The 27,772-nt window shown below is 42.4% G+C and overlaps 1 protein-coding gene across 2 annotated transcripts in view; it reads left to right on the top strand.

The window, feature by feature from the left end:
- The window catches only part of NPAS2 (neuronal PAS domain protein 2), a 107,090-nt gene that overhangs the window by 67,196 nt on the left and 12,122 nt on the right, over positions 1-27,772 (top strand). The window contains exons 6-16 of one of the 2 annotated variants that reach the window (XM_039548723.1): positions 3,019-3,139; positions 4,134-4,247; positions 13,146-13,264; positions 15,674-15,756; positions 16,677-16,783; positions 17,945-18,092; positions 18,674-18,755; positions 19,440-19,581; positions 20,297-20,403; positions 20,572-20,664; positions 26,523-26,669. In XM_039548723.1, the coding sequence (XP_039404657.1) occupies positions 3,019-3,139; positions 4,134-4,247; positions 13,146-13,264; positions 15,674-15,756; positions 16,677-16,783; positions 17,945-18,092; positions 18,674-18,755; positions 19,440-19,581; positions 20,297-20,403; positions 20,572-20,664; positions 26,523-26,669 (1,263 nt within the window). The remainder of the gene's footprint in view (positions 1-3,018; positions 3,140-4,133; positions 4,248-13,145; positions 13,265-15,673; positions 15,757-16,676; positions 16,784-17,944; positions 18,093-18,673; positions 18,756-19,439; positions 19,582-20,296; positions 20,404-20,571; positions 20,665-26,522; positions 26,670-27,772) is intronic. The other variant, XM_039548732.1, reaches the window with a different exon arrangement.

Genomic DNA, 27,772 nt, shown 5'->3' on the forward strand with positions numbered 1-27,772 from the left:
AGCATTTGCCAGTCAGATGGTACGCTATGACTCCAAGAATATGTACTGTCTTGAGAAGGGTCCTTCCTGTCCCTTCTGGCCTGCTTTGCCAGAAGCTCCCTGACAGGGTTGAGATTCTCCCAGGGGAAGGTCTGTCTCCTCAGGGGCTACCCAGTAAAACTCAAGGAGTTACTCTGCTGTGTTGGGTGCTTAAGGTAAACGTCAGAGTGGAAAAATCCAGGACATAGCACCTTACAGTGTACAAAAGTTATGCGTGTTGTGTTGCTGTTACAGGGTAACAGTGGGAATCAGTGCAGGACTTACAGGTTGATACAGGGGCCAAATAGCAGTACACAAGTGCATAGCCATCTTTATTTTTTGTGTTGATGGGAAAGAAACCTGTCCCATTTGCAGCCCTCCACCATCCCTTTCCTAGTGACCATGTTTGCTTAGTTCCTCTTCTTTTTCTCCCTACAGCAGGAGTTTTTCCTCCTAACCACTATCCCCCAACCCCCAGTAAAAGCAATGAAATCATGAGGAAGGAGTTCCATTTTGAAGTACAGCTGTTTCGTTGAAACCGCACAAATATTTTAACTATGCATCCCATTATTGCAGAACTTGATGTATTGTATTTGCAACAGACCAGCATCCATGTAGACAAAGGTGTTCTTTGTCTGCCTTAGCTTTCAGGAGCAAATACTCCGAAGTTTCTCTTAGCAGGATCCGTAGATTTGAAGATGCAGAGTAGATTCCAGGCTTAGCAGCAAAGCTCTACATTAACCTAGTTCATCTAACAAGTCTACCCACAGTCACTGTAGTTTATCTTTTATCTGCTGTGCCTGTCGCATTCAGCAATGCTCTGTGGCTGTCTCAGCCAGTGGCACAGAGTCTCACCACTCACCTTTTTACCATGACACCAGATGTCTGCTCTTTGGGTCTGGTGCAGAATTAGCTCTGAATAGCTTGCTTGGCATTTTCTACAGTTCCAGTGAGACCATGAAATATTTGCTTCCATCTCTCTATTTGACTTAGCAATGTATTCTGGATTGACATATTGATTCAAGAGCATTGTTGTACAAGATCCAGAAATTCTGTTCTGTGCACTATTTTGCAGGTGTGCCAAACCTCTGCAAGAGGCAAGAGTTGTGAAACACAGTAAGAAGTAGAAACCTTAGCATTTTTTTCAAACTCATTTAAAAAAAGTTGGTACTTCCTAAGAGCAAAGATGCAACCCAAATATTAAATTGTAGATATGGTACATGATGGCAGCAAAAACTGTGAATACCAGGACTTGCAAATCAACGAATACCTGGTGCTCAGGGTGAGAGGTTGCTCTGAGGGGGTGTGTGGTCTCTTGCAACTCCAACCACAGGTGTAGTCACAGGCCTCTGCAGCTATCACCTCAAACAGAAACAGCAGTGCAGAACTAATCAGAGGTTTGGAATTGGAGCTTGGTCTCAGTATGGAGACAAATGGTTTCAGTTAGAGGAATGGTGATGGCTCACATCTAGTCTTCCTGCAGTTACTGCAGAGTAGATGGGAGATTAATTAACCTGGTGGTATCATTATTGCTTACAAGTAGAAAGGGAATGAGAAGGAAAAAATTCATTTCTGAGATTGCACCTAAGCCTTGAACAGAACTCATCACTGTAGTTTCCTGTCAAAGGCTCTTTCTTCATATGCATATATATCAGTAGGATTCGTATTAATAAGATATAAACTAAAGTCACAAAAATTATTTTCAAGTGTTCTTCACAACAGGAATATTCAAGTAATGAGCATATATAATACTTATAACTGAAGCATCTAAAGTGATATATTCTCATCAAGGTGTCTGCATAAAGCATAGCACTCTGATTTTTAAAGTCTACTCTACGACTTTCACTCTGAACGGGAATTCCACACAGAAAAGCCAGCATGGATAGAAAGCAGATGGAAACCAAAGCACAATCTTACATAAATAAATGATGGTTAATGACTTGCCAGTCTCATACAGAGCTTACATGTTTTCAACATGACTGTACAGTCTGATAGCAGCTGCTCTGAGGACACACAAAGCTGTGTCAGTGTGCCAGCTCAGCCTGAGGTAGTCTCAAGTGGGACGGATGTAAGTCGATACCATTGGAGAGTCACTTTACCTCAGGCTTCCTTTCAGATACACTCTGCTAGTGTAGGGTTAGTCACCACGCTGAGCATAGGGAGACCTTCCTCTTGGCAGCCCGTGACAGACTCTTTGTCTTCTGCCTGGGCCACCCATGGCCTTTTGCACAAATTCATCTCCTCTTTCCATTCCCAAATCTCAGTTCGTAGATTTTGGATGGATTTCAGGTTCATGCCAGCTGATCATAGGGCTGGAGGCACATGGACATTCAGCTCATGGCTGGCCAGAGGGAGGGCTTGTGTTGGTGGTACTGTAAAGTTCCCCTCCCTGGGGACTAACTGCTGTAAAGGCTTGTCCAGACTTGGAAGTTTCTCCCTCCTTTCTCCCTGCTCCCACCTGCCAGGAGGCAGGGAGTGGGGAACAAAGCCTGCCACCCCAAGGGCACTTCCCAGGACCTGAGGAGATCTCCCCAGGAAGGGACTGGATTTGGGACTGACCTGGCTGGCTCAGGGTGACTCTCAGCCTCACTGCTCCTGCAAGTCAGGCTCTGTCAGGGAGAGAACAAATTCCAGTGATCCACAGCAGGCCGGTGCACAGAGCTTTGCAGCAGTATGGGGAGCCAGACACCCATTTTCCAGCCCACTCTCAGATCTCATCATTTAATCGTGTGGACATACCTGCTGCATCTGATGGTCTCTGAGAAATATTAAGTCTTGCTGAGTGCTGAGACTTAATCTGATGACCAGCCCACAGATAAATGGCTACTCAGTTTGTCCAACAGCTTCCCCCCTGTTTTAGACTTTGTCAGGAGTCCCTGGAAACCTGTGAGGAAACTCCTGTCAAATGCCACAGGCTTTGTATCAACCTTGTTGCACATCTCTGCAAGTGTTGCTTGTTGTGATATTTCTGTTTGTCTCAAAAGTTAATTCTCTTTGCAGTGTGATGTGTTGGATCAGAATCTGTTAAACTTCCTCCCAGAACAAGAACACTCAGAAATTTATAAGATGTTATCTTCTTGTATGCTTATGACAGATTCTGCCTCATCGGATTACCTAAAAAGTAAGTTTCATTTTATCTTCTCTAGTAAATGAGGAGGATAAAAAATTTTCTCACAGAAAGAGTTTTTTATGTCATGTGCAATAAAAAAATTAGGTTCATAGCCTTTCAAAAATATCTTGCCACCTTTGGTTCTATTTTTAAATGAAACTCTTTGCCTTTATTTTACCAGGCTAAGACTACTTGCAGTTATGTTAATTATTAAATATCATATCATTTGAGACACCTAAGGAAAAAGGTTAGCCGATGGAAACTGAGAGTTCACCTGAGACAAATCACATCTTAATTGATATTTCAGCCTGTTCAAGTAAGATGTTGTTCAGAGATAAGCTAATGTGGCATACCTTTGGTTTACCTTATAGTTGAAAAATACCTCTAAAACCATTGTAATTCTTTTTCAAATTGAATTTTGTTTTTCTTAGAAATGTTTTTACTTCTTTGGCCTTACTCAGTCTAGGAGGTAAGCTGTAGAAAACCAGAAAACACGCAATACTGTAAGATGTCCAGCTGCTCAATCTACTGTATCATACAAAACCTGCAGCTGATAGCTAATACGCCAAAGTTAATTTAATAGATATTTTGAGGTAATTAAGCATAGTTTTCCAACACAAGATGTAGAACAGCTGTGACTTGTGAGAAGCCTAAACAGAAAAAAGCAGTAAGTGAAGGACCCAGTTCTCTCTGTTGCTACGCCGAGGCTGTGGCTGTGTAACTCCTGTGATGAGGTGGTGTCAGAGAAGGGCGAGTCATTCTCCGAGGCTGTCCCTGAGCTGCAGGCAGGCCTGTGCACAGCGCTGAGCAATCTGCATCCCTGCAAGGCGCTCCCTTGCGGAGGCTCTGATCCTGCAATGTATAGCACATCAGTGTTGAGGACTCCTGAGTGGTAACAAGCTGCTCTTGTGCTGCCAGTTGCAAGATTGGGGTTGGAAGACACCATTGGTTGTGTTTAGCTTAAATAGTATATTTATTTCTTCTTCTTCTTCTTTTAACAATCCAGCTGACAATGAACTAGAGTTTTATTGTCATCTTCTGAGAGGAAGTTTGAACCCAAAGGAATTTCCAACATATGAATACATAAAATTTGTAGGAAATTTTCGGTCTTACAGCAATGGTAAGCTTTAATTGTTGTATAAATGTTACTTTAGCTGTGTAAAATAAAATATAAATATTGCTCCATTCAACAAGACAGGCTTTTAACTGACAGAACTATTTTTAACATTACGGGATAAATTTTGCTTCACACACATCTCGTGGCTGAGTTGCAATAGCTGGATGAATACATGTGATGAGTGAAATTGTGTTAGTTGCTTTTATTACTGCCCTTCACTTGCAGTGATCCTGGACTCTGGGTAAGTTTGCAAATAATGATGGCTTTAGCAGAGGGTTTTATTTGTGCTCACTAATACTGTGTGCTAAGACCCCACTTATCAGCAAAATTATAATCTTGCTACTTTATCTGCTGGTTTACATTAAACACAAAGTCTGTGCCAGAACTGATAACCTGCCAAATCTGCCTTCTCACCTTCTCTGCAAAATCTTGGGGAAAGGCAGCCATGCCACGTGGCATCAGAACGGCTGAGGACACTGCCACCCACCTCCCTCTCCAGCTGCCATTTTGCATTCCTCACCAGCACTGCAGAATCCAATACTCTCCAAAAAAAGGGAAGAAATGCAGTCAGCATAGTCACTAATGCACCACAGTCAGTCCAGGAAAAGCATCTTTCAAGGGATGAAGAGCAGATTTCCACCTCACCCGTTCTCTAACAAACAGATTGCTGCACGGCCATTACTGTCAGAAATGACATACTCTTTTATTACTTTCCTTCTCCTGCCTGCCCAAGTTTGCTTTAGTTACTTGCCTGACTGAACTCCAGAGTGGCATTTCCAAAGTTGCTGGTATTGTGCCAAATAGGTCATTCTCTGCAAAAAAATTCCCCACCGTGCTTTCCAAAAACTGCACGCCACACTGTGAAAAAAAGTCCCTGTCCCCATTTAACTTTCTGCTTTTGCTCCACATGACTAGAATAGAAGCCTACGTGCAGGATGGAGATATGTATTTCTTGTTTGGTGCCATCTGATTTGAGGCTCTATTTGTATAAAAAAATGTAGCTGCCTGTATGCTTTCTAGTTTGAATGAAGTGAAATGCTCCTGCCTGACAGACGCGCACACCAAGCTGTTCTGTTTTCTAGAGCAGAAACCGGATTTCAGGTGCTGACTCATAAGGATACATTTCTACCAGGGGAATTTCTGATCCATTTTCTTCAAGGATTTTCAGCCCTTTATTTTGGCACAACCTTAATATTGCCCCCTTACCCATTAGAATGTCACATCCCAGCAATTTTATTAGTGGCTATTTCTCAGAAGAATGATAAAACTTACATTACAGATATCTTCCCTAGCTTAATGCACAGAAACTAAATGGGAACATATTGATTTCAGAAGACACCAAATCATTTTCCAGAGATTCCATCTTAATAGCTTTCAAACAAGTCATGTGCTTTCTGCTTCACATTTTTTTCCCCTTTGTGCCACTTTTTTCTAAATCTTCCACTTTATTTTGTCTCTTCCACTTTCTTCTCATCTCTGCTGCAGTCTGACCCTCTGAGACAGGGAGGGGACAGTCTTAGCCTGGCTTTGTGAGATCGTGCCTCCTGGCCCCCTTGCCATGTGACTTCAGGTTCGCCAGTTCAGTGCAGAGCCTGATGGAAATGCTTCACCTGGGCTTGTCCAGAACTGCTCCCCTTTGGCTAGGAGTCACCCCCATGGCTGCCTCCCAGCAAAGGTGGAAGGAAGCACACCAGACTCACAAGTAGCAGCAGCAAACTCTTTGCTTGGGGCTGATACCCTTGGCTCACAGAGTGAGCAGCCAGAGGAGGGCACAGAACTCCGGAGAGGCTGTTGTTGGATCAACCAGGGTCCTTGCACCAGCCAGCTGCACCCTGAGCAACACATGGGAGAACCAGCTCAAGTGAGCACCATATGAACGCAGCCACCCTTTGGGCAAGCCACCCAAGGGCTGGGGTGCTTTGGCACAGGGACTTGTGGCACAGACAACTTTGAGCATCTGGTGGGTGTGGTAGTGGGCTGGGTTCTTGCCTCTGCTTGGCCCACAGTTATCAGGCACCATCCCCCCAGCCCATGCACCTCAGGGCTGTCACCTGTTGGACCTGATAGTAATTACCCCCTTTTCCTCCTGTTAAATACCCCTTCTCCAGTCACCTGTCTTCCAGGTGTGAGGCCAAGTGGGCAAGAAAGAAAGTGGTGGGAAGGGCAGTGGGAGAGACACGTATCACTCAGAGGAGCATTTGTCCTATATGCATAGGATCAGCTGGCCCAAATCCTGCTTTTTGGAGGTGTTTGTGAAGGAAAGATTCTAAGCTAAAGATAAGAAAAGAGTTAGCTGGGGGAGAAAGACAGAAATTGCAAATTAGGCTTAATTAGCAGGAGACATTCCTTATGAATGTATTGAAGAATGTTTTTCCCTGTAGCTTTTCACAGCAGTGGAAGTGCGAGCATGTTTTTACACATGGGAGACTGATACAGGATGTTCTTTAAATACAAATCTTGCCGTTCCTTTTTAGCTACCCAATGCCAACTCCTGCCTTTGTTTCCAATGGTTTGCTGAGCATACTCTGAGCCCACTCTGCCTGCGTGTTCCTGCCAGAGCGATGCCAGAGCCTCTGTGGCCAGGGAAGTTCTTTTATCCCTGGGCAGGCTGTATCCTATCAGGATACTTAGCTATTCCATTGTTGTTTATGTAGGGTCATAACAGCAACAGCCCTAGTAAATCTGTCACCATTCCTTCTCATTTAACCTTTGCTAATGTTTTTAAGAACTGGTAGGTCCTCCTTCACCCCCTTTAACAGAGATGTCACTATCTTTATTCTACTTCCACATAACCTTTAATATAACCTCCTTTGAATTATCATCTTCTTAGGCTTATTTTATTATTGTTCATTGCTCATACAGTGGTGGTGCTTGGGGCAAGGGGGTCATGCACGTGGATTCGCAGTCACCTTGCCCCCCTCCCTCCTCCTTCGTACCTTCTCCATTGACCGCATTGTGACTTATGGCTGAGAACATCATACAGGGATGGGTTTGAATGGATTAATTTGAAGGACTGTGGCTTAGAAAGCCAGTTAGGGGCTTAGCTGCTCTCCCTAACTTTAATGGGAGCTCTGGGGCTTTAAATGGTGTTGTACTGAGATGCCAAAAATAATTTTTTTGATGCTAAAGTAGAACAAACACCTGATATCTGCCAAGGGGACTTATCACCAGAATTGCCGTCAGGAAGCTAGATCACACACAATCTACATTGAACCCATGCTACTCCTGCAGAGGAGCAATCACAGGCATCTTCACTGATCTCAGAAGAGGAAAGGACATGCATGTACAGGGCCCAGAAATTGCTCAGGAAAGCTCTCGTAGTTCACAGCATGTATTCAGTCTTTCAGGAGATCACTGTCCCTGGAGCTCCTGGGCTCAGGTATAGCTGCAGGCTAGAGGAGCTGCACAGCCCAGTGCCAGGGTTAACAACAGCATGCACACTTGGACTGGTCCTGGGGAGTCAGTACTCTGCAACCCCTGCTGCAGAACATTTCTGCAGTTGTATCTACACCAGGGACGTGACACGAGCTGCCTGCACGAGTGAATCCCCATTGCATTGGCTGTGCCCAAGCGAGAGCAGCCGACCAGCGAAACAGCAATGCAAGCTGCGCAGAGCGCCTGCATGAGTCACTGGCTGTGCTAAATCATATACAAGAGATTTGATTTTCCATTTGGGAGGATTATATAATCAGCATTAATTAAGCTTCAATGAGAAAAGCAGGACTGTAACCTGAAGATTCAGTAATCCTGTGAGAGGAGAGGAGGTGGCCCATGGGCCACTCAGACAAGGAAGGTAGAGTTTCTTTCTGTTTCTGCGAGAGATGCCTACTTGCTGTCAGATCATCAGGGTTGTTTTTGGGCTTTTTTGCAAATAGGAACTCTGTCCAGTATTTTTATATATTTCAGGTTCTGGGTCTGTAGCCCAGATTTTAACGAGAGACATGAATGTCTGCAAACATCTGAGGGAGCCAAGTGCATCACTGTACCTATTGCCCAGTAGTGCTTGATAAGAGAGAGAGTCATATCAGCATCACCAATGAATAACGCAGTGGCTCACATCCTGTCTTGCCTGAGGGCTGAGGGGAAAGGCAAGTAATAAAGGTAACCCTCCCCAAAAGTCCAAGGAAATGCTCAGCTCCTGATATAAAATGTCAAATTGAGTGAGAATAAATTATTTTACAAAGCCGCTTAATAGCTCACTCTGATAAGAAATGATAAGGGGGACTGGATTTATCCCTCCTGTGAAAATTGTTTGTACGTTTGCAAACAGACAAAGATCTCTCATAATTATATATCCAAATATTGGCGCTGGTATCCTCTTTCTGAAGTGACACACTTACTTAAAGACTCCTGAAAGGGACAAAACCAGAGTCCGCACTTTCAAAGACTTCACCAATATAAAAAAGGACCACCAGCATCTTTTAGGTGATAGATCTGTCCTTTCATCCAAAATGCCTGAAGCTTTTCTCTTGAAGAAGAACATAACCATTATGTGAAAAGGTTTCCTAATCAAGTAATATAATATTATAGTGGAATTTAAAATTGTGCATTTTTGTTTCCAATTACATGGAAATTCAGGAAGTATCTGGTTACTGAATGCTAATAATAGCAGATACTCTACTGTTAGCTGATACATCTCTCAGATATTATAATAATAATAAACATCAAGAAAATTACTATGCTGAAGAGAAAAAAATCTTAACTCTCAGAACAAATACTGAATCTGAATTTGTTTTTAAAAGATATAAACAGTTTATACAGAAGATACATTGATCTTGAGCCTCCATAAGTATATGCTGAAACATCTGAAACAAGAATAACTCAATCCAAAATGAATGTTTTGATCAGAACCAAGAACCGCACGTTATTATTTTCTATTAACAATATCATAGAAGCTGCAGCTAACAATATGCAGCAGTCATGCTAGGCTCTCTATGCAAGGAGAAGACACCATTCCTGTCCTAAGGAATCTACTTGGGATTCATATCAACACAGGATGGCCAGGGGAGAAACAGGAGGAGGAAAGAGGAGAGAGTAGATCAAAGTGGACAGGTGATGTATGGACACTGTCACTGTTACTCATCTACATAGCTACTGAGATCAGTCTGGCTTGCCACCAGCACTTTAGATTTCTTCATTATATCTATTAATTGCCAAATATTCTGTTTATCTATGGCCTGAATTAATTTATATGAAACAATTTTGATTTTATTCTGGTCTGTTTGGCTTGTATTTTTTGAAATCACTGTTCAGTTTGTTTGACAGCCACTAAGACTGGTTCTTTAAATATTAACATCTCCTGACAAAATAGGAAGGAGGGATTTCTTCTTTCACATGGGAGGTTTGCTATCTTAGGAAGATTATGTTTTACACATTCCAAGTTGAAGTAAGATGACCGAGCAACTGACTGCTGTACTATTATTAACTGAATGAAGTGGCATCTGGGGTTTTTCAAAACATGTTTTCATTCATTTCATGTGGCATGATTTCTACCCCTAAGGATAAAAATCCTTTTGTCTGTGATAGTTAAGGGCTTGGTTCCTTGTATATATTATTTATTTTCAACATTCTCCATATAGGTAAATCAATATCTTTCTATCTTATGAGATATTTGCAGGTATTTAATCCTTCTACGAAAGAATCTTGTGGTAGCTCTAGGAGCAGCAGGTGTGATAGGTAACCACAAGAACTATTAAAGTTCATGCTAAGGAGCATTAGCTAGCTGATATATATGAGACAACTGTTTCACCTTTCTGATTATGTATTTATCTTTGTCACATGACCTTCTGATTCCTTACTCAAGGTATTTTGTCTTGATCATTTAATTGTGAAACACACAGGCCCTCATTTACCCAAGCCCACCTGTCTATGGCCAACCTAACGTTTTCATTAGGCATCTTCTGACAAAAGCACTCCAGGCCCTATATTTGACTTTAAAATGTTAATATCACCATATCCTCAGGTTTGGTGCTATATTTTCTGTTCCACTATTTTTCTGTGGTGCTCTCAGAAAGTTTGCTACTGAACTTTGCTACCTCAAGATGATGTGTTTCTTTTAAAGAGACTTGGAGAATCATAAAGTATGATTTTTCAGAAGGCATGTTTAAAAAGGTTATACCAGGATTGTATTTCTTAAAAAATTCATGTAATGATCTCTTTTTTTAACTACACTTCAAAATTCATCAATCAAAAAAGGTTGAAATTCACTGACCAGCTGCAAAAGCAGAGCAAAGCAGGCTGTGCAGATAGAGCTGTGGAAAGAGCAGATACCAACAACCTAAGTCAGGCAGCAAAATAATTCAGAAGCAAATGTGAGTGGGTTTTTTTCTTTCAGTTATTGTAGTTGTCATTTTCAGATGGAGATGTATTTTACAATGTGGTGGCTACCTGCCTGCATCATTGAGGCTTTTAATGCTCTGGACTTTGTCAAAGGCAGCTGAGTATGAGATGGCACAGTAGCTGTTCAAAGACAGGATAACTTCCAGCCAGGCCAACTCCGTCTCATCTCTTTGGGCTTATTCATTCACTGCTGCTTAAGTTCATCATTTCCATGTGTTGTGAGGAAGTCCCAAAATACTGCCTAGCTGTCCTACACAATAATTATTACCCTCTTACTACAGCATTTACCTGTTGGAAATAGAATCCTATTTTGTAAATGCTCCATTTGGGATGTATTCTGCTCTCTTCTAAGTAAATGCCACATTCAGGGATGTATTCTGCTGTCTTTTGGGAATATGTCTCAGGCTCATGGTTGTTTACATCCAACAGCTGACACAAAAAAACCATCTGCTCTCTTAGGTGTGACTCAATCTCCACTTCCTTCTACAACTGGTGTCATTTGCAAGCCCATGGTTTGCTAACTAGGTTAACTTATCATACCTGTGCTTCCGAGGCTAAATGTACTTATCTTACTTTCATGTCTTAGAGCCCAGACTGCAAGAATTTGCTACTGAACTTGGCTATTACAGAGAGAAACAGCCCCATTGGCTTCAAATGTCACAACATACTACATAGCAACCTTGGAAGTAACTTTTCACAATGCCCATAATGTGGGTTTATAGCATTTCCATTAATTTTTAAACGGGACTGGCTACATAAATCAACAGACTTGCACTAAACAATAATATCAGAGATGAACCAATAACTCTTTACTTAGGCTACTTATGTGTCCTGTAGATCTTAACTCTTCTTTTTTTCAACCTTTTGTGTTAATAATCCCATAGAAGCCCACATATATGCACATAACCCCAGGATCAGAATGGGAAACATACTCCTAGGAAGTCCCCAGAGCATGTGTGGTCTGTTGGTTAAAGGAGAATTTTGCCCATATTTTTTATCTCAATATCCAGTCAGCCATGCCCTCCAGACTCAACTACAAGAGAGGACTTGATCTCTGCAGATGTTCACATCTCTGCTGTCGTCTTAGATAAAGAGCCTTTCTTTTCCTTTTTGGTGTAATATATACTGTGCACACAGTGGCCTAAACCACTTACTAACACAGGTGTGAATTCCACTCAGCATACTTCCTTTTCTGTCTCACACCCTGTTGGCCTTGTTACCAGTAATGTGTCAGTATTTTAAGGCTTTTAATAGGTTGAACTGGGTTCCAAAAGCACATGTGATAAGTTGAGACTTCTTCCATCTCTGCAATTTGTGTTAGGGAACAAAATCCCAGTGCAGAAGTACCCCAGGATAAAAATGGCTAGTTATCTACTCCCCACATAGATACAAAGCTCTTCAATTTCACAGCAATGTTTTGCCCTGTGCAGAAGAGGAAAAACTGTCAGAAACTTCATAAAGATGGATATAGGGGCCTAATAGTAAGGAAAATTAATTTCATATTAGTATTAATCCCTATTAGCATTAAATTAGCTCATATTGGTGAACTCTGGCTGCTAGATAGTACCTTCTCTGCCCTCATGGGAGAAATTCGGCTAGGCAGGGCAAGAATCCAGCCCAGCTCCCACTGCAGCTTGGCACACAGTTTTCTTTCATAGCTGTGGGAGTGGGATTGCCATCTCTAAACAGCTTGAACTTGGAGGAATAATTTGCATTATGTCATTCTAACACAGGGCTGTGGGCTGTGGGCTACTTTACAGCAACACATTCTTTTGGCAATGCAGCGTGTCTGTGGCAGAAGGTGCAGGTAGGCTCTCAAAGCAGCTGGAGCTGTGCAATCATGAAAGACACAGATAAAAAAATATACACAAAATGTGTAGCCACATCACATCCAGTTTCTCCTTCCGCCCAGTGTTGGAGGAGACAGCAGGCTATCTGCAGACTCGCTGGATGCGCCCATCTCTGGAAGCCAGTGCCATACATGGGGTCCCTTTTCCACTTCTTTAAAACAACGATAACTTGAGTATAGTGGGGACAGTTCTTTCGATGCAGAAGGGGAAGGCATTCTTCAGCAGCCAGGAATCACAAGCATCCTCTTGCTAGTTTGATGAAGCCTTGCTGGCTGTGGGCCCCGGTGTTTTGCCACTGATGACTTGACGAACTCTCTTCAGCTATCTCCTTTGCCAACACTTTTTTTCACTACATCATGGAAGTTGTGGTGCTAGGCGTGCTGCAGCATATATTTTTTTCTTGTGAGTGGTGAAAAAGAGCAATTGGATGTGTGGGGTTTTTTTCCAGAAAACTGGTTTATGCTCTGTAGTAAGGTTTCGCCTTATTTTTATCAGAATTAACCTGTAAAATTCATACTTGAAGTTAAGCTCTGATGCCTTTCTGCCTAACATGACTGACTTGGATTTAAATATATGCATATCAGCTTTAAAAGCTTTTAGCGCACTTGTCTGAATAAAAATAATATTAGTACACTTGGAGTGTGCAAAATATTCAGGGAGAGTAAATCTTACATGAGGCATGACTCCAGGTCCCATTTTTTTCCCTACCTAGTGCCTAACTCCACTTGCAATGGCTTTGATGAGGCTGTCCCAAGGGCTTACAGAACATCCCCAGGAAAGCAAATCTGCTTTGTTGCCACTGTTCGTTTGGCAACGCCTCAGTTTTTAAAGGTAAGTGCGCACCCTGGGTCCCATGCGTTTCAGAACTTCTCAAAACACTTTCAGATGGGGTGACACAGAAGGTTCTTAGTTTTACTAATTGAACAGATTACAGATACCACATTTCATGCATAAAAATCTAGTGAAGAGGATTATCAGTGCGAGCCAGGACCTGTGGAAGCAGTGTCACTCCTTCCCCCATTGCATGGGAAATGGAAACCCTCCTTGCATTAGGAATTGCAAAGTCACCTTGAAATTTGGTTCCTCATTGCTGCTTTCTGTTCCTGCGATGGGACAATGTACAAAGGTCTCAAGGATCTTTTCCAACCTACTTAATTCTGTGATTCTGTGACTTTGTGATACAGATGACCACCAACACTTTCATTTGTGCTCCTCGGCATCTTTGGTGGACTACTGCTAGTTTCCCTTCTCCCAAGTCCTGGAAGTAAGATAGCTGCTTGTGGTTATAAGGATAGACAAACCAAGCTTGTGCCTAACACTGCTGTTCCATAACTAACAAATGTGAACTACTGCATCAGGTGTCCTGTCCCCAGCGTGTAAGAGATTTTTTAATGTAATTGAGATGTGATGAATATGAAATCACTGCTCCCTTGGCCTGGTTCCATTACTGCTCTGGAACTTGCAGGGCATTCTAGACTGATTCCTTACCCTGCAGGCAAGTAGAGTCCCTTCTGGGTAAGTGAGGACACTTCCCATGAATCTTAACCACAATAATCGTATTAGCAGAAGGGATGGAGTTAGGGTTCTCTGAGAACCTTAAACACAAATTCCCTTGTCCTTGGGTAGCTAACATCTCAAAATAAACAGGGAAACAAAATGGGCTACTCATGGCAATGAGCTGCCCAGTGCTAGGGAGGGAGCAGCTGCTGAACAGCCCAGAGAAGGTTTTAACTCCCACAAACTCCTGATCACCCATCTCTTCAGTTCACCTGCGCGACTCAACCCCCACTCTTTACTTCCTACTGTAAAATGAAGGTAAAATGTTTATCTGATCAGCTAAGGAAGACTGAATTAGCAATTTGGTTGCACACAGCAGTGTTTGCACCTTGAATTTTAGTGTATGTTCTTGGCATCAGCATGGATTTTGGCCTAAACTGGAGAGAGGGGGAGAGAGGAATTTAAGGTGTTTGTGAAGCCTTTTGCCTCTGCACAGCCAGAGACTTCAAACAACTTTGTCAGCATTGATATGTATCAAAGAATTGCTTGATGGCAGCACACTTCAGCTTGTTCTCTGATCCCAACAGGGTTTAAAACATCAGTGGTCTCTTCTGCCTGAGGGACAGCAGAGAGACAAGCAGCAATGGAAATGATGGGAAGGTGTCATCACCTGTGCCCTCAGCACAGAGGGATGTGGCATCAGGGAGCAGGGGAACAGGAGCATTGGGGGCCAGTGGGCAGGCTGTCCTTGCCAGTGGTGATGGAGACCCTCCTGCAGGAGGGACATGAAGGACACAGGAACCCTGGATGCCACAAATCCAGAGTGCTGATGCTGGCAAGTCCCAGGCCAGGAGCCTCCAGGCTGACTGGAGGCAGCTCATGGAGCTGCAGTTGCCCCTGCAAAGCACCCAGTGGGAGAGGAGAGCTTTGCAGAGGAGAGCTTGGAGTGGGCAGTGAGGTGGTCATGAGAGTGCAGCCAGCCCCAGCCCACGCACGGGTGTGCACCATGCTGCCATCCTTCCCTCTACTTCCCGCCTCCACCCAGCAAGTGATCACCACTGACTGCCTCCTGATCCTCATCTCTCTGGGGCAAGGAAGTCCCACCTCACAGACAGCCCTGCCTCCCGTAACTCACTTATTAATTATTGTACTTGTGAGCACTGAGGGCTGCTGTGAGTCTTAAGGGCCAGCTTGTTCGCTGTGGCAGTGAAGTGCAAGGCAAAACTGACCACTTTTACCCACCTGACAGGTCCCATGGCTGGGTGCATGAAAAGGCATTTACTCCTCTGCAGCTACTGAGGGAGAAGCAGTGTCCCCCTTTCTGAGAGAGCTTGGAGGGCAGACATCCAAAAGGACCAGGCAAGGGTGGTGGGTATCTTTAGTAACACAGAGGGAGTGAAGCAAAACGTGGCAAGCCCTGGTGGGATCAGGCACAGGCTGGATGCTGGGAAAGCCCACGGCCATCACACCCCAGGCACTACTTCAAAGCCAAAAAAGTTTTGGCACCCTGAGGCACAGTCTCAGCTCTTAAGTACATGTGCATTACAAGTTCTTCTCCTTATCTCCTGCAAAAAAATGTTGGCATTGATAAATACAATAGATTGCTCTCTGGAATTGCCAGAAAAATGGGTGAATCCTCTGTTTTCTCCTCTTATGCACCATTTATTTATAGCTAACAAAAGCTAGATGAAGCAGAGGGGTAAAGCTCCAACTCTCAGTAAGTCAGTTTTCTCCATTGGACAGGAGATGTGCATTGTAGAAGAACCTCTAGAGGAATTCACATCAAGACACAGTCTGGAGTGGAAGTTTTTATTCCTGGATCACAGGTTGGTGACAAGAAAAGCCTTGCTGGTTGTGTTTGGTGCTTTTCTACTACTATTTCACAAGTACAATTCTCTCAAGTAGTGTTCCATTTCACTTCTAAATGTCATGAACAGGAGGTTAGCCACCAAAATTCCTACAAAAGTTGATGCTTACTATTTTACATTTACATTTACTTTTGCTTTTATTTTTAATGGGCTTTTAAAACAAAAGGACTCTGTTTCTTCAGCTGAATTTGTGATTAGCTTGTTCTTGCTTCCTTTAAAATTATCAGCAGACCAAAGTATGTCACATGGCAAAATGATCTAATTATTATACAGCTGCAGAAATCCTTCTTTCCAAATCCAGTCATAGATTGCATGTGTGCAATTCCCACTGAGTTACGGAGGGAAAGTCTATGCTGGCCTGAGGCATCTGTGCTGGCAAAGGTACAAAGCAAGTGCCTCAGCATGCCACAGATGAGCTCTCCAGGCACCCAGAGGAAAGCAGCACAGATGATTTCCCCTCCTATCCCCCCAGTCCCAGCAGATGATCGCTTCCAAATGCTTCCCCACACATTTTCCCCTGTGCAAGGGCTGCCGGAGCCATTGTAAAGCCCCTGACCAAGCAGCAGCCAGGGAATGGCTCCCTCACAGCAGGTCCCTTTGTAAAGGTCCCTGAGAAGCTGAACTGCTTTCCACAATCACATTTTCCCTGAAGAAGGGATGTTGTCATAGTCTTGTCCTGGTGGGATGGTGCATGCCGGTATTGCTGTGCTAAGCTCGGTATCCCAGGCTCAAGGTGGGGGAAAGTCAGGATCCAGTCCCCTGAGGTGAACAACTGTACTCTGATAAGTGAAAGTAGATCTGGGCTGTTTCCTTCTCCGCATCAACATGCAGAAGTGCTTGTTCTATGTTTTATGGCCTCGTGTTGTGCCCGACCACAGAGCGCCGCCCATTATCGGATACTTGCCTTTTGAAGTGCTGGGTACTTCTGGCTACGACTATTACCACATAGATGACCTCGAGCTGCTAGCAAGGTGCCATGAACACTGTAAGTATCACGTGGCCCAGGTTCCTGCGAGGTCACCGGGACACCTCTTTTCAGTGAAATGTTGTTTGGAAGGGGAGGTTCGACTCTTGCCTCAGCCTGTATATCTTGGCAGAGCTAAGACTGGCCCAATAGCAGACTGGGGGCACTGCAGCTGACTGGCATCTGGGGCAGACCTATCAAGCTCTGAAAAATACAGTTTTAACCTCCGTATCCCCAAAAGTAGTCAGTGAGGCTCACTGAATGGATAAAATATGCCAGATTTGACCCCTGTTGTATTAGTAAAGGATATGCAGGAATAGTTCAAGCAATTCTTGTGGATTATTTCCCCTAATGTTGTGCACTGTGTATTTGGGATTAGCTGTGATTATTTAAATACAGTCTATTAGGATTTAATTGAAAAACTCTTTCACTAAGTAAAGAAAATAAGGCAATGCTTTTCAAATATTTGCTTACAGAACTGGCTGTAACATCTCAGCTTACCACCTCTGCCTGTCTTAAAAGTATCCTGTCAGCATTAGTTTTTATATGTTGACCTTGAAATATAGAAAGGGTAAATATGTGGATGTTTGGGAGCCCCTTGAAATCACTGGGGAAAAAATGAAGAGATTAATTTGGTTGGTGAATCTTCAAAACTTTCAGTACATCCTGGTTTAGTGTAGTTTGAATTCTTGTCAGTCTGGGAATTTTCTTTCAAATTATTTTTGTCTTTGCACGGTGTTATCTCCTATTCTTACCTCATTCTAAATCCATCTGCACACAATACTCATCTTTTCAAGCATTTTTATCCTGTACTTTTCTGCTCTAGAACTTAAGATGATCACTCTTAGAAAATAATCCCAGGTGTCTAATTAAGCAGTATGTGATCAGCACATAAAGCAGGGTAAGATCTATGTTTAAACTGTAGCAGACACTAATTCATTAGTGTCCAAACTTAAGGTTAATTGTACTGTGTAGGAATGGACCATTCAAAGTGTCAGAAGAAGATACCTACTAATCATTAAGATTTTCGTTCTGTCAGAAGGCTGAGAGGAGCACTTACTCAAAATTGGTGCTTATACTCCTGTCTACCTATGACAGATATTTTTGTCACTTTTTTTCACATTTCATGTCATTTTCATGTTGGAAATTGTGCTACAAGCTGTTTGTATTTTCTGCTGGCAGTGATGCAGTTCGGCAAGGGGAAGTCGTGCTGCTATCGGTTTCTGACCAAAGGACAGCAGTGGATCTGGCTCCAGACCCATTACTACATCACCTACCACCAGTGGAACTCCAAGCCAGAGTTCATTGTGTGCACACACATGGTGGTAAGGTATGGAAAATTATATCAACCGGCCAGGACATAAAGGACAGTAAGATAAGAGCATCCTCGTGTCTGCCAGCATTTTCTTTTAAAAATATAACATCATTTACATAACAAAAAATTAAAGGAAATACGGTAATTATAGAAAAATTATCAGACTGAACCTTAGTTTATGTTAAGCTTAATTTTTTTTTGGTTTAGGGGCAGATGAACTATGGCATTTTTCCATTTTGCGCAAAAACAGAGAATAGACAGATCCCTTAAAATTCACTTCTTCTAATCCCTGTGTTGCTTTAAAAGAGATATGTAGAAGCTTTCCAATGAAGTCATAAAGTGGTTGTGGCATGTGAACTTGAACTTTATATATACTTCTTTAATATGCATCTTGACTTCAAGAAGATATGAACAGACCCAAACCTGAAAATTAAAATACTCTCAAATGTTATTCAGCAGCATTTGACTTAAGTCATTTTTCATCTGTTCATTTAACCTGTAAAATGTACAGTTATTTGTTCCTCCACACTCTTAAAGAACATTTTAAGAAATATAGCAGTTCCATGTTGATACATAAAATTATGATTTCCATTCAGTTATGCAGATGTTCGGGTGGAGAGGAGACAGGAGATGGGCTTGGAAGAAGTGTCCTCAGAGGTTGTGTCCTCAGCACTAAAGGTACAATGAGAAAAGCTTTTTTCATGAATTTATGTAGTAATCACGACTTGTTCCTATGTTAACATCACTGAAGACTCCACCATTGTCTTTCTCCAATGTTGATGGATTCTCTCAACTTCAGAATTCATTGCTCACTTGAATAATTTTGACATAAATTAGGCGATTTTATGAAAGGATAAACCTGGAGATCAGTAACAGCCACAAATTAAGTGGAACATGGGCAGCGGCAGTGTGAGATATCTCCACTTTTCCTTGCCAAGGTACTAGTTTAAAGATTCATTTGGACACGTTCTGGCAATCAGCCCTCTTGGCTACATCTCAGTGATCTCCTGAGGAAAGACAGCAAAGCTCCTCCTCAGTGCACGGCTGAGTGTCTCACAGAGGCTACAGTTGCTGTCACATCCGGCTGAACACAAAAGAAAGATTCAGAAAAACATTTGAAGGCACAAAATTACTATGGCAGTAGCTTACTATTTATTTCTAACTCAGTGATAGTTGTTTGTAAAATGCATTCATTTGATGCTGTTTGGATGGGGCATTGATGCCTGTGTTCAGGTCTGCTGCTGGCCTACCTGAGATTAGTTCTGCTCAAGTCATTTTAAGTCTGCCAAAGAGCTGGTGTGCAAACCAATGTTTCAGCTTTGACAGATGAAATAGCTATTCTTCTTTTCTGGTTTGTTTTAGGACAGTGGCACCAGCTTGGATCCTGAACAGCACTTTAATGCACTTGATATTGGTGCCTCAATCCTCAGCGCTAGTCGGACACCCTCAGTGTCATCCAGGAGCTCGCCAAAATCCTCCCACACACCCAAGTCAGACCCAGCATGTGAGTGGCATTCCTGGGTTATGGAATTATTTTTAATTTAGCCAAGTTAAAGAATGTGTGCTTATATACCACAGCTGCTAATTCAACAGTAAATTATGAGGTATCGATGATATGCACTGACAGTGAAGTGCAAAAGCTGAAATGGTAATGTACAGGATGGAAGGTTCTTGCACAACCGCCTAAATGCTGGAAGATGAGCAGTGGGATTAGATGTGAAATATGCTGTTTCAATCTGTTACAAAAATGAGGATTTTGTCTTTAGATTTGAGGGCACCCTTATGAGACTTCTCTAGACTTACATGAGTAATAACAGCCTGTGGATGATTCTCCTCTAGCCAAGATTTAGGATGCTCCAGTGTTGACTTGAGAATACTCTTTCTGCTTCCCGGTCTGGAAAAAAAGCCAATGAGCTAACCTAAATTTACAGTTACTCAGCCCATATAAAAGGGAGTTCCAGCTGGTTTAGAACAGTTCATGGGTCCTTTTGCACTGCTCTTTGGAGCACAGAACCATAATCTGTCTCATTTACTTCTATCTTTGCCCAGACCCTCCTTATCAGTTTAATTTTACTGCCATTGAAGTCAACAAGAACAGCCTTGATTCCCACTGGAATTTAGCCAGGCCATTACAATTTCTACCCAGGTCTTGTCATATTACCCACTTCAGATGGGGTTGATTTCCAGTGTGTAAGATCTCACCGGTACTTTTCTTGCAGCTACACCAACAAAGCTGATTACAGAGTCTAACACTCCCGTGCCAAGAACACCAAGCACACAACAGGATTTATCCGTGCACAGACTCAGCCAACCTACTGCTCTTCAGGTAACTTGACCAGGAATCATGGAAACAGGCAGAGGGTGTAACAGCATGTGCCACATACGCAGCTTAGCAATTAAAAACAACTTACACAGAAGCCATGGCATTAGAAGAAACCTAAAATTTAAAGGAGCCAAACTTATAAAGTTTTGGTTTGTTTTGTTTTTAACCTAGGTTTCTTTGCCTTCTCAGCTTCCATGTGAGCTTCTCCCACAGCAGTTGCTGCCTCAAGCAACTCTGCAAAATCAGCCCGCACCTCTGGCACAGGTTAGTTGGGGATTTGGAAGTGGAATAGGTCACTTGCTTATCTCCTGATATTTGCTCGTTTTGGGGCTTTTAGGTTACCTCTCTAGTAACTAAAATCCCCAAATCCAAACTCTCAAGCACTTAAAATATTGTGGGAAAGTAATCTGAATTGTACACTTGTATGTTTAAACATATAACTGCATGCAGGTGTTCAGAAGCCCAGGTGCATGTAGGTTCAGGTGTGCACACATATCTATTCCATGGGAGGACAAAAAACAGATGGAAAAATAGTTTTCAACTTTGCTTTTACAGAACCAGGTCCCATCAAGATCAAATTCACAATGAGAATTAAAACCAAAAACTAACAGAGACACCCAGTCCTGCTAAAAACACCCATTTGGCTGTGCTGATGCAGAACTAACCAGTAAAGGACATGCAAATTCAACAACACCCATTTTGTGAGTGTGCCAGTAATGGTGAGGATGCCACTGAAGACAAATTTCAGATTCCTCCAGTTATTAACCCATACCTCAAAAGTGGGTGATGGCCCAAAAAGTCACCTCAGGGTTATATTTGTAGTGGATTTTGAAGAAGGCAATTTGAGTACCATGTCCCCAGCACATTGTTTTTCTCCTGTGGTCCTGCCCTGATGATACACCCCAGCATCCTCTGATTTTAGGAATGACAGAGTATTGCTGGACCTAGACTGCTTCTATCATTGATACCCTGTACTCACTCACAAGATCCCAGAGTTTATTCCTGTAGCACATAAAACATACAAAGTCCTGAGGATCCTGGCTTTAAAATAACAAATTCTCATTTATCTTCCATGTTTAATATTCTTTTCATGACTCCACGCCAGTACACAGCGAAGAAACAGCATATCAATTATCTGCTCTGAGCATTCATTTTCTTTTACAGATACTTCTCTCCGTTATTCATTAATGCACTTTCAAACATCAATTAGTTTATGTATTATAAGCCTGCTTGTGTTTTGTTTGACTTTTTTCTACCTCCCTTTCTTCTCCATCAAAGCTCTTTGTGAAGAGAAGCTTTCCAGTTGTTTACCAAGAGCCTTGCTGCCTTGTCCTTTCCCAGTAAAAGGCTCTTACTGGCACACCAGCTCCATTTCTTTTCTTACAAATTAGAGTGCCATCCAGTCACTGGTTTAGCCTCTTTGGGTCATCTAAATCTTGGTGAAAGGAAGAGGGCTGACTCGAGCCTGTCTACACAGGCAGCCCTCTGGCAGCAGTCACAGCAGTGCTCCTGGCAAAGCTCAAGATGAAGCTTGACCTGGAGCAGGGACATAACATCAGGACATTGCAGCTCAGGCTGCTGATGTTCACACTCCATAGCAAAACTCCTGCAGAGAGTACCAAATCTCCACACACTTGGGTGATTTTCAGAAACTATTACAAATATTATGATACTACTCTGTACTTCCCACTTTAAAATAATTAACATGTCAGCCTACAGCAATATAATTAATTATTTAAAAGACAAAGGTGCCTGCAGCACTCAGTAAGTGAGGGAGGAAACCCAGGTACATGTGCATCCCACCAGGGACATTTCCTTAGCTTCCTAGCTGACCATTTCCCAGCAGTTTAGTGGCAGAACACAAGCTCATAATTTGTAGTAATAGTGTGGCCAGGTGTCCCACTGCCAGCTTGCAAGGAGGAGATGCACAGGTTTCTCCCTGCTGCCTTTCTGCCACTTCCCCTTAGTTAAAGGTGACCGATGGCAGGAGCTGGAAGGCCCTGGGTGTCCTTGTGGCTAACATTTGGCTGCAGGGTGGCAGCAGCAGGGAAAAACATCATAAGTGGCCACAACTGCGTCTGCAGCGAGCAGCTAGCTGCTGCCTCAGGCACCATCTGCTTGAACTTTGAGTAGTTTTATTTCCAGCAAAGGCTGTGATGGCTTTGTCTCCACTGAAATGTGGTTTTAGCTTCTGCCTTGCTTGTGTGAATGAACAGACAGCACAGTGTCACCCTAGATGTCACCTGAATCTAAATGGTTTACTTTAAACCAAATGCTCCCGATTAGAATATTTGTTTGTTTGCCTCCCTCATTGTCATGAATTAAAATCCCCTACAACACAGGGGATGTTGATGACTGAATAATAATTAACACTAATAATCCATTTGAGATTGAGCAGGTGTTATTCAGATGACAGAAAGAAAGAACAAGTTGTTCGGTGAGCTGCAAAACTAATGAAACCCAGTTTCCCAGGGGCTGTGCCTTGCAGGGCTGGTGCATGGAGCCAGCCTTTCCCACAGGAGGAAGGGACAAGTGGATCCTTCTCTCGTTTGCTCAGCTAAAGCTTTCATGAAGTTACAGCAATCTGGTATTTTTGACACTCTCACAACTCTGTTGCATGTCTCCAGCAAGAAACATGGCTCATCTCCTGGGCCAGAAGGATTGAAAGAAAATTGGAAGGTAGGCAGAAAATAAAAGTTTTAAAGGAAACTGAGCTAAAAAATAGATAGGGTCTCTTTTCTTTACCCCGCTACCTATTGTCATGAAAGCTGTAGGAACAGAATGTCTTGAGACATCCATCTTTATGTTCATCACATTTGAAATGAGGAACCATCCTAACAGACAGAGGGCCATAGGTCCCCTTCCCTGGCTGCAGCCCCTCAGCACCTAGAGAGAGGGAGTAACTGTGACACCCTGGGGTAGCACTTGATGGAGAAAAACACCTCTCCTTGGGCATGGTCCAGCTGGTGTCTTTCAGATGCCCATGGTAGAGGAGAGGAATCACAGCATTGAAGTGCCAGTCCCTCTCCCTAGGCTGTACAGCCTTCTTGGACAGTCAGCAGCACTAGTGCATCGAGCCCCTCCCTTCCAGAACATCTGCTGACATGATCCCAAATGCATCACTTTATTTTACATTTTTTTTTAAGAAACCAGACTAAAATTACTGCTGTGGGTTTTGCTTGTTTGTTTTGGGGTTTTTTTGCCTGCATTAACAAACCTCGATTAAACTGGTGCAATTATAGAGTTCTCACAGGTTTAGTCTCCCATGTTTGACTGTATCTAGAAAGATGTCACTTTTTTGTGTATTACATGCACTTCTCTAAGGATTCTGTGGGTATCTGTAAATACCTAAGTGAGATGAAGAGCGACTTCATCTGATGCCAATGGCAGAGCTAAAGCTGGGCAGTGTTTTCTGTGGAACATTTTGAGTTAAACTCTTTTAATTTATTATACAATTAGAGATTTCTCCCTTAATTAGTAGAGCGGTTAATGATCTTGAGATAAATACTCTGTGGTGCAGGTCAATTGCTGTTAGTGTCTCATTGTACAAAAACAATAGAGGCTCTGTAAGCACAGGGGTCATGGCTAGAGTTATCAACAATTTGGGGGTTAGAGGGGAAAAAGGAAAAAACAAAAGAGAAAGTTCCTTGTCTTCATCTGTAACAGCTTTCACTCCAGTATACCAGCTAATTGTTGATGTTAAGTGTATTAATACAAAAAGTATGTGAAAAACAGAACAAAAAGACAATACAAGATTAATATTCTAAATATAAGAACCTACACAAAAAAATTAAGGAATAATAATTTAAAATCAACAGCAATATATTCTTGTGTGCAACTTTAAAAGCAAATCTAAATTTAAAACTAAGGCCTGGAAATGGATTTTGGTGGGTTTTTCAAGTATAAAATGATTTTGAAATCACCATGATAAAATTCCTTACATTGATCAATTGAAGAAAATCAGGTTCCTTTCTCAAAGGGTCTTCAAGGAATTTGCATGTTAATCAAAAGTCTGCCATCACCAAGCCAGGCAGTTAAAATGAAGCTTTTTGCTAAAACTGTTTTTAATTCCTTTCTAATAAGGATCTTTTTGAAAACTAAGAGCAGTCCTCAGTAAAAGAGTTCATGTAGAGATAATTAGATTACAAGACATGTCTTTTTAAAAAATCCTTCTGTACAGACCCAAGTTAAAGCAGGAATTAGCTGCATCTCATCTATGAGCCATTGCTCATAGAATCATTTCACTCCTAAAATCAGGATACCTGGGACTCTTCAGAACCAAAAGGCTGGGCTACAGCAAGCAGCACTGGGTTCCCTTTTGAGTCACTCATTCTTATTCCCAAACATCTGGGGTTTCTGCTCGACCATTCCTCAGGTTAATTCTTTATACGTGGACAAGAAAGAAAGAGATCCTGCTCTGGCTTCTCCTCTGTAACACCAATTCGAAGTAACAGAAACTTCCCTTTAGAAGGTTTGACATCATTTTCCTGCTCTGGGAGAGGAGCGGGTTGCAGATGATGACACTGCTGTTCCAAGGCACAAGCACCATGAGTCACAGCACTGGCCTCGTCACATCCTGATGGACAGCACGATCTGCAAGTGCTCTGGCAGCAAAGTGGGCTCTGAGGGCCTCTGCCACCAGCAACTGCAGGTGCCACCTCAGCAGCCCTCCTTGCCCCTAAGCAGGGTTGGCTGTGAGACTCCCCTCCACCAGGCCACCAGTCTGTGAAGTGACCTCCCAGGCTGTGCGGGAAAGCCACCCTCTGCCTGGTAAATGGAAATAAACCCTCTGAAGTTCTCACTCTTACTCTGACAAAGGCCATTTACTTGGAGATGCCAGCTTTGCTAGAGGGAATGTAAATTACTTTCACATACTTAACTGGTTTAAGGTGAACTAGTTAGCTGATACAAATTTGTTCTGTCACATTTAGATTTCTCTAAGTAGCCAAAAATTTCATCTAAGTAAGCGTATAGTGCTGCTAGCACAAGAGCACTCCTTAATTCCTGTCTCATTACCTTTTTTTTCCCTACTAAAAAGCCAGAAACTATGTAAGCCAGTGTACCATGGAGCTGGAAGGTTCCAGCAGCACACATCAGCTCATCCACTAGCACGGGGCCACTGGAACAACTACAGGGACAGGGCAGCATTTTCAAGTCACAGCAATTTTTTTTTTTTTTTGCCTGCACACTCACAGCACTACACGTTTTCAGAAAGATCTTGGATGCCTTGATTACATAAAAACTTAAAAGATTTTTTGAAGGTTTTTGTTCTTTTTTTCAAAGACTGTTTTTCACTTTTGGAATATGAGCTTATGCAAAGCAATTATTCCAAAGCCTATTAAGGTAATAATTAACCTTGGTGAACTTTGAATCATACCTGAAAACACCAAATACTAGTGATTTATTGCTATTAGTCCTCTCCACAATTCTTGAATGATTTCACTTTGTGCCAGTATTGCTGCTATTGGAGGTTGCACCTGCTTCTTGACCTTGATTAATGATCTCCACTTTTTACTATTATTTAGAGCAGCTTTTCTTCCATTGAGTTGAGCTATTCATTTTACATCACATATAAAAATAACGTAATGAGTATTTCTTGTAGCTTAAGTACTACTCAGCTGTACAAATCTAGAAAATGTTTATTGTGGTCTGTTGTGTGATGCCATAGTAAGTCATCAGCAGAACAAAGCATTGCAGAACTGCTATTCCTTTGCAGAAAAAGGAAAGCATTAGTAAAACACATCTGGATTATACTGTTAGGCCACACTAAGGGCTCCAAACTACAAGATAATGAAAATAATGCACTCCTTTGCAATCCAATTAAGATGCTCTTGATATTTTAAATACTCTCTGAAAGCATACTCTCAAAAACAGTCCTTACAACAGAACATGGTCAGTTGTAAGCAGATCATTCTGGCTGAGGTAATTTAATATATGTGCGTAACACTGAAAATTGACAAGATCTATCTCTGCCTAGATATTAGTATATTACATTTTTATTCTTTGGCTGTGTTTTACAATCAAGAAACCACTAACTCCTTACAGAACAACATTCTACTGAGGCCTGTTTGTATTATAATGACTGCCTTTTTTCATTTTTTGACCCTCTTTCCCCCCCCCAGTTCTCAGCACAATTCAGCATGTTCCAGACCATCAAGGACCAGCTGGAGCAGCGGACACGGATCTTGCAGGCCAACATCCGGTGGCAGCAGGAGGAGCTCCAGAAGATACAGGAGCAGCTCTGCCTGGTCCAAGACTCCAGTGTACAGGTGCATTACTGCTGGAAGGGGCAGAGTCAAGCATCCTCTCTCATGTGGCTATTGATAGGCTTGGCAACTTAAAATTGCTCCAGAGTCCAGGATATCTGGACAAGTGGAAACCAGCTTATCTGAATGAGGATGTTGCCTCCTAAAAGCCTCTTAAGTAACCTATGTCAAGAAAGATTTAAGAGCTCTCTGGAAGAAAAGGAAGGAATACCTCAGCCTTAGGAGAAGGAGAATAATTTGGGTCATTTACAATAGTATTTTATTAACTTTATCTACCGAATCTTCAGACTGAGCAGCTGTAGTAGAAAAATTTTGAAGTTCAGACTTCCTTGTCACATTAAAACCCCCAAACTTCTGCAGTGTTCATTTGTTCACACTTCGGAGGTATCTGAATTTGTTCTTCACCGGACAGGCTTAAGCCTTTAGGGCGAAGCTGCTTTAGGTGAGCAGGCTGAACCTGCTCTTCTTCTGCCTTTGACACCTCCTACACAGAGGTAGAATTCTCTAGTACAGTATGTGCTTTGTAGCCCTTATTTTTACCAAACCTCAGAAATAATAGCAAGTGCAGTTTAGTAAATCACAGGTTTCCTTTAACAACACATGGACCAATCATCCAGTTTTATGGAAGTTTTCTGAATGTGGGGTGATTACTGCTATGTTCCTCATAATTTAACTATAAATGCCATATAAATGCCATATAAATGCCATATAAATGATCCTTGCTAGTAATGTAGCACTGGGGACTTTATGAGTATTACACTTAAAAGGTGATTTTGGAAGACAGACTCTGTCAAGGAAACAAACATTTCAAAGAGTACTTTATGAACAGGATGAAAACATGGGACCTACTGAAGTCAGTGGGAATTTTGCTTGCAACTTCCACACAGAAATAAGACTCTCACCCATCATCAGCATCTGTGAAATGCAGTTTCACACATCAAGAAATTGGGATTGTATGTTTAGGCAATTAAGGGATCAGGGAAGCCAAATTAGAAACTTAGCCACCTAAGTTGCTGCATGTGCACTGCTGTAAGACAACACAGCAGTTGTGTGTTCCAAACCCAGGACTCCCTGTTCCTGGTGCCATACAATCGTATAGGGAGATC

This window comes from Corvus cornix, chromosome 1 (genome assembly GCF_000738735.6).
Source record: "Corvus cornix cornix isolate S_Up_H32 chromosome 1, ASM73873v5, whole genome shotgun sequence".
Lineage (NCBI taxonomy): Eukaryota > Metazoa > Chordata > Aves > Passeriformes > Corvidae > Corvus > Corvus cornix.